The sequence below is a fragment of the Rhineura floridana genome, chromosome 1 (genome assembly GCF_030035675.1).
Source record: "Rhineura floridana isolate rRhiFlo1 chromosome 1, rRhiFlo1.hap2, whole genome shotgun sequence".
NCBI classification, from domain to species: Eukaryota; Metazoa; Chordata; class Lepidosauria; order Squamata; family Rhineuridae; genus Rhineura; species Rhineura floridana.
The window spans coordinates 184,137,069-184,152,779 of NC_084480.1; the positions used below are offsets into that span (position 1 = coordinate 184,137,069).

Below are 15,711 nucleotides of genomic sequence, written 5' to 3' on the forward strand. Positions count from 1 at the left end.
CGGCTGCCTTTTCCTCCCTTCTCCCTGACTGGATCCTCTTTTTTCCTTTCTTCCTCCACCCCCCCCCCCGCTTCCATCCCTGCTTGCCTGTCATGTCGGTGCCTGGAGGAGCCGGCGGTGAGTTTGGCAATCTGCTGCGCAAGTTTCAGTTGGTTTTCCTCTGAGAGCAGAGTAGTCAGGGCTGGGGCGGGCTGCAGGTGAGGGCATGGAGGGTGGGAGGTCTTTGGAGCAACAGGAAGCTACACAGAGGCAGGATTATCATAGAATAGTAGAGTTAGAAGGGGCCAATAAGGCCATCAAGTCCAACCCCCTGCTCAATGCAGGAATCCAAATCAAAGCATTCCCGACAGATGGCTCCAGCTGCCTCTTGAATGCCTCCAATGTCGGAGAGCCCACTACCTTCCTAGGTCATTGGTTCCGTTGTATAGCTCTAACAGGAAGTTTTTCTGATGTCCAGTTGAAATTTGGCTTCCTGTAACTTGAGCCCATTATTCTGTGTCCTGCACTCAGGGACGATTGAGAAGAGATCCTGGCCCTCCTCTATGTGACAATCTTGCATGTACTTGAAGAGTGCTATCATATCTCCCCCCAGTCTTCTCTTCTCATGGCTAAACATGCCCAGTTCTTTCAGTCTCCCAGGGTGGTGTTAGTGTTATGCTCTCAAATGCATTCAGTGCCTCACAGAATTATATAAGCAAAATCAGGAAAGATACCTTCCCCCCCCCCCAGTCAACCACCTGTGTAAACTCTCATGCACACAAATAGGCTTTCAGGTATCCTATCTTTCCTGGGCAGCAGGGGTAAGGGTGTGTGTGTGTGAGATATATATATATATAATCTCACTGCAGGCAAAATGTCACCTAGTGAAATTAGGCTTCTATCCAAAGGCCTCAACTTCTGCCCAACACCTAGAGAGCACAATATAGCACACATGAGTTGTGACATCAAAGCATTTGAAAGGAGATGCAGATTGGCTGAATTTTTTTATGATGACTCTTAAGAACAACATAGACCTCTACAATAGAGATCCTCTGCTACAGTTTCTGTACACCAAACATTAACAGGAATCCAGTCCTAGAAACCTTTCTCTTATCAATAAACAGAGTCATCAACAACCACACACCAACTCCTACTCAAGACAACCTTTCAAAAGAAGAAAGAATAGCCCTAAGGAACCTTCAGATGAGAAGGGATGTTGTCATCAAGCCTGCAGATAAGGGTGGTGCTGTTGTGGTACTTAACACTACAAACTATATAGCAGAAGGTCAAAGACAACATGTAGATTTCTTGACAAAGACATCACCACAGATCTCAATACTCGTATCATTACATCCATACAAAACCTTACAAGTAGGAAACTTCTTAAAGAGGAAACTGCTGATCTCCTTGTTAATCCAAATCCCTCCCCTGGAAGGTTTTACATGCTGCCTAAAATCCACAAAGCCAACAATCCTGGTCGCCCATTTGTCTCGGGTAACAACACAGCTACTGAAAGGATTTCTCTGTACATTGACTTAAATGTACAAAACATGGTGCAAAACCTCCCATCATATATCAAAGACACCAAGGACTTCTTCCTTAAAATTGAGTCTTTAAACAAGCAGTATCAATTCCACAACAATACTATACTAGCTACTTTAGATGTCACATCTCTTACACCTATATACCGCATAATGTTGGGATTCAGGCTTTAAATGAGTTCCTTAACACCAGAGATATGAACAATTCTCCAACAGAGGTTCTCACAACTTTAGCTACGCTAGTCCTGACTTGTAACAACTTTACATTCAACGGAGAACACTACCTGCAACTACAAGGTGCAGCTATGGGGACTCGCATGGCTCCATCATATGCAAATCTCTTCATGGGTAAACTGGAACAGGAGATCCTCAAAAAGGCCATCAACAAACCACTTATATGGTGGTGATACATTGACGACATCTTTATGGTCTGGACAAATGGTAAAGAGAGTTTGGAACAATTTAAAAATTACATCAACTCCATCCATCTATTAAGTTTACATTTAATAGTACAAATGACAATCCGCACATCCCTTTTCTGGATGTCCTTCTCACTATTGAAAACAACAAAATAGCCACTGATCTCTACAGCAAACCCACTGATGCTCACACCTATTTAAACTGGAAATCCTGCCATCCTAGGCATATAAAGAAAAACACTGTGTATAGCTTAGCTCTGAGAATCAAACTTATTTGCAACACTGAAGATAAATACCAGAGAAGGATCAGTGAACTTAAAGAACACCTTCTAAGGATATTCTCCACATATCAATTGCAACATCCACCGAGCCTCCATTCTGTCCAGAGAAAACCTCCATCATACTGAGGTGTCAAAGAGCAGAGAGCAACGGATTCCATTTGTGGTAGATTTCCATCCAGCATCTCCTAAATATCACCGAGCAATCAGGGAGAGCTACCCATTGCTGGCAAACTCTGAACATCTTACTAGAGCCATCAGCAGGCCTCCTGTTACAGCATTTCGCCAACCTCCTAATTTGGGCAGACTGTTGGTGAGAGCTGTGCTTAAGCCACCTATCACCAATCCAGGGTCTCATCCTTGTCACTCCAAAAGCTGTATCACCTGTGTGTACCTCAGGGAGACAGCCACTTTTACAAGCACTAGGACAGAGAGATAGAATTGGAAGAGACCTTGGAGATCTTCTAGTCCAGACCCCTTGCTCAGTGCAGAATCTGCAATGCAGGATGCAACTACAGCACCCTGACAAATGGCTGTCCAGCCTGTGCTTAAATGCCTCTAGAGAAGGGGAGAGCTCACCACCTTCGAAGGTAGTCTGATCCATTTTTAAATGGCTATCAGCAAATTTCTACTAGAATTTAGGCAAACTCTGCTTCCCTGCAACTTCCAAGCATTGGTTCTAAGCCTAGAGCAACTGTTTTAGGAGATGTAGATTTCACTGGTATTGCAGAGCAGACCTGTTGGACACCAGTATTCGTATGGAATTCTGTTGCTTTCCTGCTCGTTGTGCTCAGGCAGAACAATTAACCTGAAAGATGCAGAGCCCGCTACAAGGAAGTACATTCAACATGGATGCTGTCATGGTCTCAGTCTCTTTCTTTTATTTTAGTCTAAAATATCAATATTTTTAGCATTTTCTCTTGTAAAAATTGCTTTCCAATCCTTATCTATCTCACCAATGCCTTTGCTGGACAAAAGCACTCCCATTTTACATAAGCAAATAAGGCTGAAATAGCAATTTTGAGATTAAATTTGGAGATTTAAATACAGGATTCTTCAAGTTCTTCTGAAGAAATAAGAAAAGGTGTAATCATTTTTGTAATGTGAATGATAATTTAGGTCTGGAAAGTATCCTAATTACATAGAAAGAAATCTATAAAAATATCTATTTTAATAGAAGGATTGTGATTTTGGAATTAACAGTGTACCCTCTGCTTTGCTAGAAATGTCACTTATCTATCTAAAGACACAGAGTCTTGAAAGAGGCAAGCACAGCTGACTCAGATTTGACAAACGTGCTGTTGTTCAATATTGGTATTCTTGCACAGTATTGGATATAACCTTTGATATTAAATGATTCATTGTAATTTGCTTATTTACATTTATAAGATGGTTTATGTGCTGCTTTTCTTGTAGCCCCATCTTTTGGGGAAATTTGTATCTTTAAAAATGACAAGTATTATGTACAAAAGCATAGATCCATTCATCCAAAAAGAGCAGGTGCTTTTTTTCCATATTAAATAGACGTATTTTCTCTCCCATGAAACACACATCATATGCAAGAATGTTATCATTTAAACTGGGGCATGCTTATAGTAGAGTTTGTATAAGCTTTTATTTACATAAAAATATAAGTGTCACGCTGCAGGTCACAATGTCACAGACAGGTGGCACTGCAAACATTAGGGTGAACGCTCTCCCCCACACCTGCACACTGCTCGCACTGCCTGCCTCTTCAAGCAGGCAAAGCAGCAGCATGGCTGGTGTGCTGTATGGCACTGGCAGCGTTTGTCCAGAGAAGGCGGCGGCGGTGGTACAGCGGCAGCCTGGGTGGGAGGCTGGCCTGTGGCCTAGCTGTGCTACAAGGCAGCACTGTTTGGGGTGGCAGTGGTGGAAGAAGAGGCAAAGCAAGTGGGTTGGCAAGGGGAGTGGGGATACCTGAGGGGGTAAGGTGGCAAGGGGCCTGGGGTTGCCTGGGGTGGTGGGGGGTTGGCGAGTATGGGGGCAAAGCCCCCTAGTATTTTTACATTTATTTTACAAGAATATTTGTAAACTGCAAATTCATAAATATCAAAGTGGTGTACAATAAAATAATTAAAACATCATGAAACTATCAAATCATAAAATAAATAATAAATGACCAATAATGAATCAAACCAAATCTCCAAAACTGGCAAAACAAATACCTTTTCAGCAGACAATGTAATACCAGTATTGTAGATACCTGTCTGATTTCAATGGCAACAGTATTCCAAAGTGCCACTATGCTAAAAGCCTTAAGTTGCATAGAAACAAAATAACTATGTGATAACTGAGGGACAATCCTCCAGATGATCACAGTGATCTGGCCAGAGTACATAGGACAGGATGGTCCTTCAGGTATCCTGGTCCTACGCCATTTAGGGCTTTATACACTCATAGTAAAATATAAATATACAATAAAAGCAAAACCATAAAACAGCAGCAACCCCCATACAGCCACAGGAAGCTTTGACAGCACACTAATAACAAACAGTATCATCTTAGTGTATCAAAAGCCTGGGGGGAAAAGGTAAGTCTTTACCTGTTGCTGAAAGGATGGCAGCAAAGACATAGGTGGATCTAACTGGTAAGTATATTCCACAGATGAGAAGCCACAAGTCTCCCGAGTCACCACCACAGTCTCAGAAGTAGTCAGCATTCATTCAAGTGAAAGCTGCTATTTAATTCCCCTTTACCCTCCCACCAAAACTAGCTAGCATTTCCAAGTGCAGTGATACTCTTTTCAGCCTAGTATATATTGCCTAATTATTATTTTGCTATGGCAGAGAGAGTATAAAGCCAAGTTATACAGCACTTATTTCAGGTCCTGTTTAATGGTACATACAGGGTCAGGAACATCATAGATGGGATATGATGGATTTGGAGGAAGGGATTTTTCTTTCCTGACAGGCCCCCTTTTGCATAAAAACCCCCAAATTATGGTAGGCTGTTATCAGCCAGAATGAACATCTTGCAATACCTGTCTAGGTAGATATGTGAAGACTTGGGGGGGAAAACAAAAAATTCAGGAAAACCTTTATGTTCTTTTCTAATTTGTTTTGGGGGGGAGGTGAATAAAAAGATTGGGGGGATGGTTTTTGTCCCAGTTTTTCTAGATTTTTTCCCCTTGAGCCTTCACATCTCTAACCCTCAACAAGGGGTGGGGGACCTGTGTCCCTCCAGATGTTTCTGGACAGCAACTCATTCTTGACCATTGGCAATGCAGGCTGCGCTAATGGGAGTTGGGAGTCCAACAAAGCTGGAGGGATTCTGTTTTCTCACTACTGCCCTAGGCTGTTCAGCTGCTTGGGAAATTTCTGAGCCCTACTGCCAGGATCTCATCCCTTTAGTCCAGCTCTTTGGAGGGGGATGGGCAGTAGCTTGTGATTTGATTAAATTTCCTAAAGCCCAAAGTGGACATGCAATTTTAGAACGCAATACTGTCAAAACGGTCTGTATTTGCATTAACGTTTGCATTGCCGGAGTTCTTTTTAAACAATAACTACACATTCCACGCGAATAAAACCTGACTAGAAAAGCAGGCTCTTATGTCTTTGCTTTTTTTTTTTTTTTTTTTGCTTGGGGCTGGGCTTACTTGTGTTAAGAATAGGCAACCTCGCATGCTGTCACTAGGGGGGAGAGTATAAATGTACAGTCGCGCTCTTGATTTCTATGGCGGTAGTTCTCATACCGACCCCTGGGCAAATGTAAAAATTCTTACAATACGAACCCGGAAGTTACCTATTCAGAAAATGAAATGCGTTACTCTATTTTCCTATCTCTGTGGGGATGCTCACGAGGTCGTGAGGCTGTTCCGGGTTGTCGTTAGTTCAGCCAGCTTTCTCGTCCCGCTTTGCCGTGCGGAATTTGTGTGGTCCTGAATCCAGTGGGCGAAGCGTCTCCGGGGATTGGCCCACCTCATTTCCTCGCGTCTCATGGCGGCGGAAGGCCCTGAGGCTCAAACTACCATGGCAACGATGACCGGCGTGACGGAGCGTTATTTTACCCGCTGGTACAAACCTGGTAAAGTTGGAATAACTGCAACGTGGATCTGCCAGTCCACACCTTCCTTTACGGCGGGCTACCTCGGGGGCGGGTAGCGGCACAATGCTTACTGACCTTTTCGGGGCTGCCGGTCCAGTGCAAAGGATGGTTTGTAACATCGATGGGGAGCCTGTGGCCCTCCAGAGAGTGTTGGGTAGCAGCCACGATGGTTGGGGATTATGAGAGTTGCAATCCAAAATCTGGAGGGCCACAAGTTCCCCATTCCTGTTTTACAAAATGCTCTGAGGGCAACACACTCTCACTCTTCATTCATTCTCTGATCCTCCTGTAGTCTGCACCGACATAAAGGCTCAGCATGCCCCATCGAGACCGAGATCCGGTGAGAAGCCTTTGACATACACTTAAGCGGTATCCCAACGGAAACGAAAGCTATCACCGCAAGCCCATGCACTTTTACTTAAAAGTCTCACTACACAAAGGATTGCAGCTGAACTATGTGTAGCTGCATTTTCTGACATTAATCCCCTCTCACCCAGAGGTGAAGAGGTCATCCTTTTCTCTCCTCTCTTTGTTGCCTCCCCTGCTGTAAAACTTTAAATGTAAGTTTGTTGGGCCAGTGTGGGATCCGTCGGTTTTGTTGATATAACTCTATAAAGCATGGCATGTACAGATAACATAATAGTGCGTTGAAGCCAGTTGTGCCTTTCTGTTTTTGATCTAGTGGGTGCCTCTGCTAACAGAAGAGGAGAGGCAATGTTAACTGATTTCCCCCTGAACCACCATCACTCCAAAATCAATAGTGTTGAAGGTAGTGATGGCATACTGGCAAAAGAGGGAAATTGCTTCCTCTCCTGTTCTGTTTGCCAAAGTTTTTACTGAATCAAAGACTATTATGTGAATGGAAGAACTTTCGTTCATAGAAGGCGGTAACTGTTGGGATAAGCAACATTGCATGCTTTTAATAGGGAGAGGTCCCTTCTAGAATTTGGGGACACCTCTATGCTTGTTTACAGTGATGTAACTTCTTATTGATAGGTGTTACTTCCCTTCCCTTCCTCTTCTTTGTTAAGAGATGTTGTGCTCTTATTAGCATAATTCTCCATTAAACCACAGGAGAAAGAATCCCCTACAGGCTTCTCTGCCACATGATCCCAATGATGGACTAAATCTACTACCTACTAATATCTTTTCTGTGCAAGCTAGAGCCTGTTTCCTGTACATATGAAAAGGTTGTGAGTAAACATTCTTAATACTTTTTACCAAAGAAGACTGAAGTCTAATAGTCTTCCAAGCAAGTTTATACAGTTCCACCTAATGTCACCCAACCTGACCTCTATATTTCTCATGCAGAAATTATCAAGCAATGGTAAACTTTTTCTCCCCAGATGTAAAAGGTAATCCATGTGAGGACCATTGCATACTGCAGCATTCTAATAGGTAAGCATTCTTACAGCCCAATTATTTGCATGTTTGCTCAAAAGTGCTTTTGTGTTCAGTGTGATTTACTTCCAAGTGAGGATTGCAGCATTAAAATATATAATTTTTACAATCTCAGTATGAATTCCAAGGCCTTTTAAAACCGTGTTTTAGGTCTTTGAAGACTCGTTGAACCTGGAATTTACATGTTGTTTTTAGAATAATGCTGCTTGAAAACTTGTGTTTTACTGTTTTATCTTCATTGATACTATTTGAATTTTGTGTGAACTGCCCATGGACAGGCAATTAATGCCTAAATGAGTAAAAGACTAGGATAACATTTTCAGCTGACACATTATTCCCATTTCAAAAGAATTCTGTATCAAAATGGGTCTGCTACTAGGTGATTTTGAAAGTCCTAAGTCATTATGTATTTTTCTACATATTAAGACAGGGGTGGTTAACTGTTTTTGGCCCAAGGGCCACTTTGAGGGGTTGCCACCCTTCCAGGGGCTGTATGCTTATAGTGGACCTGACCAAAGCATACTTGCACACCTTACATGTTCATCTGACTGACCACTTTTTTGAGACAGAATGCTGAACTATATCCAGCAAGGTAATTCTATGTGTTTGAAAACTTTGCTCAAGACGCTTGCCTCACCAGTGAATGAGTTAAGATTTATACACCTAAGCAAACAGGCATCTCTCTTGCTGGAGCAGAAATCGGTCATAAATCAGATGCACATCTAAGTGATGGTGCAGTTGATCTATGTTTTGCTTTGAATAGGATGTGCATTATGATCTATTGCTTTGAATAGGATGTGCATTACCTAGTTTATGTGCATCTAGAGTGGAACTGAGGTCACTGCCTTTTAAAGCAAAAAAGTTGCTTTTATGAATAGGAGTGATAAATTTGCTACACATAGTAAATGTTCTTCCAATTGCTGCAGTGGTGAAACCTTGTAACTTTAAAAAAAATGTTTTTGTACATTTTTGTGTTTCTGACCAAAAACTGTGTTGAGAGGCCTTTGGCTTACTCAAAAGAAATAATCTATAAGACAGTGGGACTTTCCAAAGTAACCTAATTTAGTGTATTCAGAAGTTTCCCTTGTGATACAAGGTTCTTGGGTCCAGAGGAGATGACTAAGTAATTAGCTATTCTCACTTCTTTTCTTATAGAATCTGTGTCATCACTCTAGCCGATGCTCACCCTGTTCTTCAAAAGGGAAAAGCAATTGAGCGTATTAGTTACCAGATCAGTGCCAACTGTAGCAGGCTGCAAAATAAAGTTTCTGGAAAGTCTAAACGGGTAAGGCTCATTTCATTTTTAACTTGGCAGATATTCCTAGCTGTAGTGTGACTCCGTCTAGTAATTTTTTTTTGAAGTGCACTGAGAGGAAGGCCTGTTGTTGGTATGGTCCAATACGTCTGAGTTCCCTCCCACAATCCTAGGTGAGCAGGAAGTCTGAAGTTCCTTTCAGGGAAGACACAAGGGAGGACAGGCTGCCAGCTACTAACTGCTAATTCAAGCTTACTGAAATGAAGTCAGAGGTGTAGAACCTTAAGGCCAGGGATGCCCTCTAAGCTCCTCTGTCGTGCCCTTGAAACTCTCAGCAGCCCTGCTCTGCCGTCCTTGAGTGCTTTTGCCCGGCTGGAAAGTGTCCTTGAACTGTGATGCCTCTTGCTTACTTGGATGGAGAGATGTTTATGTAGAAACCTCTGATGCTTGCGTTCTAAGTGTCGTACAGCCCACAGAAAGTTGCCCATGAGGGACTGTGACTCTTGGGGGGGGGGAAGGTTCCCCATGCTTGTCCTAACCCTGGTGTCATTTGATTTGAGCACAGTACACCATTTCCCTGAAGAGAAGGGTGTCACCAGTAAAAATCATTTTATAGTTCTTACCCATCCCATTCCAAGAGCTTAGGTCAATTCTGTGAATAGGTTATGCCAAAGTTCAGCCTAATGAGTTTCATAATTGAGCCTGGAGTTGAACATGGGTTTCCCCTTCACTCAGCTTCTAATGCCTATCAATTCTGTCCCCATTAACCTTCATCCTGATTTCTGGGGTACATTTTGACCCAAGGTACACGTTCCGTTGTATAATCTACACATAAGTAGAGTTACAGGGGTGTCCTCCTAGAACATTGTCACAAATCTTAATCTGTACATCACCAGATTTCAGCCTGTTACCATTTACCGTTTTTCTTCTGGAAAAAAGAACACACAACACTGCAGTCCAAAAATACCCCAGCAAAAAGCCCTGGGGAAACGTTTCTGCCTTTTATTGTGTAATTTACACAAGTAGGCCTACGGATTGTCCTTCTAGGACATTGTCACAAATTGTCACCCATACAACATCCCCAAATTTCAGCCAGTTACCACTTATGTTTTTCTTCTGAAAGAAAAAAACAGTGGGGTCCCAAAATACCCTAGTTTGCTCAATATGCATGGAGAACGAGCCACCATATATTGCTCAGAAAAATTCTGCCTTCTCTGAATAAGTATTTTTTTGGCTCATGGTGTTTTCGTAGCATTAAGCACCCCATCCTTCCATTGGAAATCTTATCGGGGTCCAAATATACCCCCAAGTCAGGCAAGTGTGATTTTTTTTAACAGTTAGGATTAAGGTTTAGGAAGGAAAACATGGTAATACATATTATGATTCTTGTCTTGCTTTCAGGGCTGTGGAGTCGGTACGCCAAACCTTCGACTCCAACTCTTCTATTTTTCTACTGTCCAACTCCGACTCCACCCAGAATTGCTTCCAACAGGCTGTAAATGTCTTTTTAAATTGGAAGCTCTCATAGGAGCATTTTTAGCACTGCCTGAATATGCGCTGATCTTGGCATCACAGCATTTGTCTTCATCTGGGTCCCGTGTCATACACTGACACACAAAATGTTTTCCATCTTGAGTTATGATGAATTGCTCAACTACAGCTGACTTCACGGGAAGCTTCTTTGACATTTTGAATTTATATTTTAAAAAAATTGTCACTCAAAATTTATTTTGAAGTCGGACTCCGACTCCACCCAAAATTGCTTCCGACTCCATAGCCCTGCTTGCTTTATTTAGAAATTTTTGTTTGGATCGACAAAACAGTGTCCCTTGACTTTTAAGTGTTAAAACATTTATGTTGGTGGCAGTGAAAGCTGTCAGGCTCTTACTATGTTTCCTTTTCTCACAGTCCTAATTCTTACACACTCTGTTTCTACCTAGGGCGCTCAGTTTCTAACAGAACTTGCCCCTCTGTGTCGAATTTTCTGCTCAGATGGAGAAGAATATACCATATATAGGTAAGTAGGTGAAGCTTTGTTTATATTGTGTTGTTTTCATTGTTCAAGCTTTTGCTTTTATTGTTCAAGCTTTTATTGGAAATTCTTTGCAGCTGTATAAGAGGAAAATTGATAGAAGTAAACGAAAACATTCTGGACAATCCATCTCTCCTACAAGCAAAGGTCAGAACTTGAAACTCGTTTGTAGTGCCCCCCCCTTCTGCATTCTCTCTCACACTTTTTATCTCACTTCTCATGTGTTTTTCTTCCTAGCCTTCCACAGAGGGATACATTGCAGTTGTATTACCAAAGTTTGAAGAAAGCAAAAGTGTAACTCGGGGGCTTTTGACACGGAAAGAATACGAAGACATTTTGTTGAAACGTTTTAATCTCATTTCTTGATAAGATTCACAGAATGAGAACTAAGTATTTCATAGCAGGCATATGAATTGAGTAAGACTGCTTCCAGTACATCTCATGATAAAGTGACTTCTCAGCTTCCATGCTTAACGTGCGGAGGAAAACTGAACAAAAATGCTTTGAATTTCAAATAGCAACACAACGGAAAAGTTCTTTTTCAGGCAGTTGAGGCACAAGCAAGCAAATTTTTAAGTACTTAAAAGTTTCATTTATTAATGATACTGTCAAGGGTGTGTTTAAATTTCCTCTAGTGATAACAGTGGAACTTCAAAAGGACTTAAAGTGTGGCTGAACTGTCCCTGTTGTGGTATTTAAGGGGGCAATGTCAAAATATAGCCCTGTTTCTCATATCAATAAAAGCTTATTGTCAGTTTATCCTCTGCTTATTAAGTGAGGGCCAAATCTTTATGAAGTAGAATTCTGCCATTACTATTTTGTTATCTTGGAGAGTTTACCATTGAAATATATACCTGAATGAGATAATGTGGATGGTAGCCAATGCCAGCACTAGACATTCACCAGCAAACACAGCCTTTTCTATCCTGTGTTGGCTTTTGACATGCTAAGTGCAGGGCAGGATTTACAGGGTGACTATGTCAAGGGGGGGTTCCTTAACCTTTCCCCTCACTTGCTACTTTCCTACATCAGTTTTTTGCCTCATCTGGGAGTTGGGGATAGGGCTGAGGTTGCAGAAGAAAAGAGGCAAGCAAGTGGCTCACCTGCCATTTATTTTCTGCTCCTTAGTCCCTACTTTCCACATCAGTGTCAAATGAGATTGGGAATTCTCTATTTGCCACTAAATGTCTAGTTTTTATCTTAAGACAAGATTAAAAAATGGAGAAATTTACCATAACTGTATCCAACATTTTCTAAGTTTCTCAATTTTGAAAATGGAAATGGACTGCCTTCAAGTCGATCCTGACTTATGGCGACCCTACGAATGGGGTTTTCATGGTAAGCGGTATTCAGAGGTGGTTTCCCATTGCCTTCCTCTGAGGCTGAGAGGCAGTGACTGGCCCAAGGTCACCCAGTGGGCTTCATGGCTGGGTGGGGATTCGAACCCTGGTCTCCCAGGTCGTAGTCCAACACTCTAACCACTACACCAGGACTCCAAACAGAGGTTGAATGAGGGCTGACACTAAAATCTAACAGTGAAACTTTGGACCAGAGCACTTCACGCTTTTTCAATTAACACAGTAAGCATTCATACATAAATCTCAAAGAAGCTTGGAGAAGAATTTTTAGTCTCTACTAAACAAGTAATGCCCTCTTTGTAGTGACTGGCTTTAACAGCTACAACTTATTTCAGAGTGGAAGTATACATTTTGCTAACTACCTTGGAACTTTGCTATATCATGTGCTAAAGCTGAAGGCTCAAACTTTCCACTTAAAGCTGCAGTCCTAAGCTCACTTACTGGGGAATTAGTCCCACTAAACATCTTAAGACATTATTTCTGATAAAAACTGCTTAGCTCCTATACAAATTCTGCTGATGAAGTGTGTGTAATATAAAAATAAGCAAGACAAACACAAACTCTTAACTGTAGCTGGTATCATCAACACTGCTAATGACCTTTATTTTTAGCTTTGTTAAGTTGTTAAATATGCTTTATAAAAAGTGTGAGGTTTTCAAAAGGCTTATCATTAAAGCTTTCTTATAACTAGCTAATGCTTCCAGAAGAAAAGTCAGCAATGTGGAGGCCTTTGGACCAAATCTTGCCCCTTAAGAGATTATATCTGCATCTCCCCCTCCTGCTTCCAAAGAAAAAGTGGTATCTGTAGCAATAGAACTTGTTGGCAGGCCATTTTAGGAGATGGGGGATAGATGATGGCCCAGTCCATTGCTCTCTTTTCGAAGCAGTCTTCCATAATAGCTACTTTCAGACCAGGATCCTTGGCTCACACTAGTAGTGACTATTAAACAACAACAAAATACCAGTAGTTTTTCATGTAGCATATCAAAGACTATCCAGTTAATGTGCAGAAACATATCCATAGCAGCATCTTTGGGTTGAAGAGAAAGACATTCATAAGTGTATGCGATTATAAAAATAGCAGTATTAATAGTGAACAAAAATGTATTCACTTTACAAAAATATGCAGCCATTAAATGTGACTGTTGCTTTTGTTAACTGCCAAGTACCATGACATCTATTAGATGTGAAAAGGTTACAACAGCTTTTTCTATCCTGGTTTCACCTTCCTCAAAAGAAAGCAATTAGGAGAGGTTAAGTGTACAACTCCCATATAGACATCTTTTCGTTCCCAAAAAGCACCTTAGAATTGTTTATTTTCCAAAACCGTGAGGTTTGCTACGTGTTGTTCCAAGTATTTTATCCCAAAGGAATCTGTTCTCCCAGCCAGGCCACTTCTTTCCCTTGCTACTGCGTGCAGGCCATTTTCTCTCCAAGGACGATATGTTCTAAGATAGCCATTTCCTCCTTTGTGCTGCAATAAATGTATTTTATAAAAATTAAGTGTTGCTCCACTGTGAAATGGATTCATTTTGCCAGACCTAGATGCGTGTCAACTTACCTTTCTTAGTAATGTGCAGCTAAGTGGGAGAACTTGGGCCAACAAATCCAGAATATAGTTTGTTTTGTGAATACACGTATCCACCTAAGCACATAGTAAATTAAGGCAAAACATTTATTCAGAGAGTTCATGAAACACTGCCTGTGAAAATTACCTTTGCTTTAAACACTTTTATTAAGGACATTAGTGGCTCAAACTCCATTACCATTTAATACCTTCTCCCCTGTTAGAACTCCTGTTTCTGAAAGAGGTATCCAGCAGGAAGTTCTCTTACACAAGCCGCATTGAAAGGAACAAGAATTGCATGAAGACACAACAGTACACTTTCACAGCTCCAGGTCTCTTAAATTGGTCTCTTGCAGAAATTCCTGCTGGATTGGGCCCCAAAAATGCAGATATCAACTGAATTAAAACTAGCTGTCTGGCTTTCAGTCAATTGATCTGTTACATTTTTTTCAACACCTTAAAGATGATTTTTTTAAGAGTCCTTAAAAAGGTAACATTTCTTGTTACAACACACACATTTAAGACAGCTTACTACTTACTACTTTTGAGAAAGGAAACTAGTCTTCATTTTCATTAGAGTTGTGAAGCAAGCACTATGCTGAGCCCTTTGCAATGAGCTTAATAAGACAACTGAAGTTATCAGTGGTACATCAGGCATGTTGTTAAAAGATAGAATGCTTGAACACTACAAGGTGCTGATGGCATAATGAGATTTGAGTTTTTTAAAACTGGAGAGTCGTATTTCTTTGTTGGCATAGTGATACTTTTGGGGGGACAATATTTCTTTCTAGAAGGCTGATGACTTGTTTGGTAACCATTTGCATTTTAAGCCTCACAGTATAACTGTAAGGTGGCTTCCCATCCCAGAAGCTGCCCAAGTTGAGGCCTGGTTAATTTTAGTACCCTAACAGCACCATACAATCCATTCAAGATTCAACACGCACAACTAAATACTATGGTGATATCCATCATTAGTCATACTCAAAGTGGGTCCACTGATTTCAACAGGTCTGCTCTGATTAATCTGAACATGAGGTATCACCCCAGGTTATTACCTCAATTAAAAAAAAAGGGTTATAGAGCAAAATATTGTTTAAAACTTATTAAGCAGCTTACCTTTGTAAAAGTTGCGGTTTTACCCTGAACGGGGTTTTTAGCTGTTATCTGAAGCTGCTGATAGGCAGGGACCATCTTGTCAATCTCCTGCAGAACCAATGATTTGTCGTCATCTTCTAGCTGAAACAGAGGTCAGTCACTTAGGCATGCTAAACGTGACCATTCATATGTGGGCGAGGCAAGAGACTTCTAGTATCAAAGCATCAGCAACAAGAATTTTAAAAAGCAACTGTTTTTATATTTTGAAAATGTACAGTACCCGATTAGAAAATCCAAGAAGAGCTGAAGTAAGCTTTAATCCTTCTGTAGCAAAGGCCTAAGACAGAAGGGGAAAAGTTAAAAACAGCCAAAACACAAAAATAAAGCCCAGCCTTTCTCTCCCCTCAACAATGGGCGTAAAAACCTGTTCTAACTCAACACGTCACATGCAGGCTCAGAAGATACATATTTAAAAAAATTTTAACTGTTGTTTTTCCAGTCCAAGAGAGGAAAATGATATGATAGGCAGCTCACATCAAATGAATCCATTGATGTAAGCTTTTAAAAAACAAAAACAAAAAAACACTCCTCTCCCTTCCCTTGTAGCTTGGCGTGGCCTGCAGGTTAAAAAGGACCTGCTGAGAGGAAGGGAGAGGCTTCTCCCGAGGAAAGCTGCATGTCCTTCCTTAGAATAGTTTAAAGATCTGGGTGGCAATACGTC

At 41.2% G+C, this 15,711-nt stretch overlaps 2 protein-coding genes across 4 annotated transcripts in view; one reads left to right on the forward strand and one right to left on the reverse strand.

Moving 5' to 3' along the window:
- The first annotated feature begins 5,987 nt into the window (after window positions 1-5,987).
- On the forward strand, window positions 5,988-11,729 carry ABITRAM (actin binding transcription modulator). Of its 3 annotated transcripts, none has more exons than XM_061588913.1 (7): window positions 6,172-6,261; window positions 7,357-7,475; window positions 7,594-7,680; window positions 8,839-8,968; window positions 10,879-10,955; window positions 11,048-11,117; window positions 11,208-11,729. In XM_061588913.1, exons 2-7 carry the CDS (start codon window positions 7,465-7,467, stop codon window positions 11,334-11,336), a joined length of 504 nt encoding a protein of 167 aa, XP_061444897.1. In that variant the 5' UTR covers window positions 6,172-6,261; window positions 7,357-7,464; the 3' UTR covers window positions 11,337-11,729. The 3 variants fall into 3 exon arrangements, with proteins under 3 accessions (XP_061444888.1, XP_061444897.1, XP_061444906.1); XM_061588922.1 differs by having other exon boundaries at window positions 7,357-7,472; XM_061588904.1 differs by lacking the exon at window positions 7,357-7,475 and having other exon boundaries at window positions 5,988-6,261; window positions 7,629-7,680.
- The window catches only part of CTNNAL1 (catenin alpha like 1), a 65,377-nt gene continuing 61,003 nt past the window's right edge, over window positions 11,338-15,711 (reverse strand). The window contains exons 16-19 of the mRNA XM_061588856.1: window positions 15,271-15,327; window positions 15,012-15,131; window positions 13,890-13,973; window positions 11,338-13,802 (exon numbers count right to left, since the gene is read on the reverse strand). Coding sequence (XP_061444840.1) covers window positions 13,632-13,802; window positions 13,890-13,973; window positions 15,012-15,131; window positions 15,271-15,327 — 432 coding nt within the window. The 3' untranslated portion in view covers window positions 11,338-13,631. The remainder of the gene's footprint in view (window positions 13,803-13,889; window positions 13,974-15,011; window positions 15,132-15,270; window positions 15,328-15,711) is intronic.

Excerpts from the sequence above, each read along its gene's own strand:
- ABITRAM (XM_061588904.1), top strand. The coding sequence starts at position 6,174 with ATGGCGGCGGAAGGCCCTGAGGCTCAAACTACCATGGCAACGATGACC. Across the intron at positions 7,681-8,838 it reads ATACTGCAGCATTCTAATAG|AATCTGTGTCATCACTCTAG; the intron begins GTAAGCATTCTT and ends CTTTTCTTATAG. Across the intron at positions 11,118-11,207 it reads CATCTCTCCTACAAGCAAAG|CCTTCCACAGAGGGATACAT; the intron begins GTCAGAACTTGA and ends TTTTCTTCCTAG.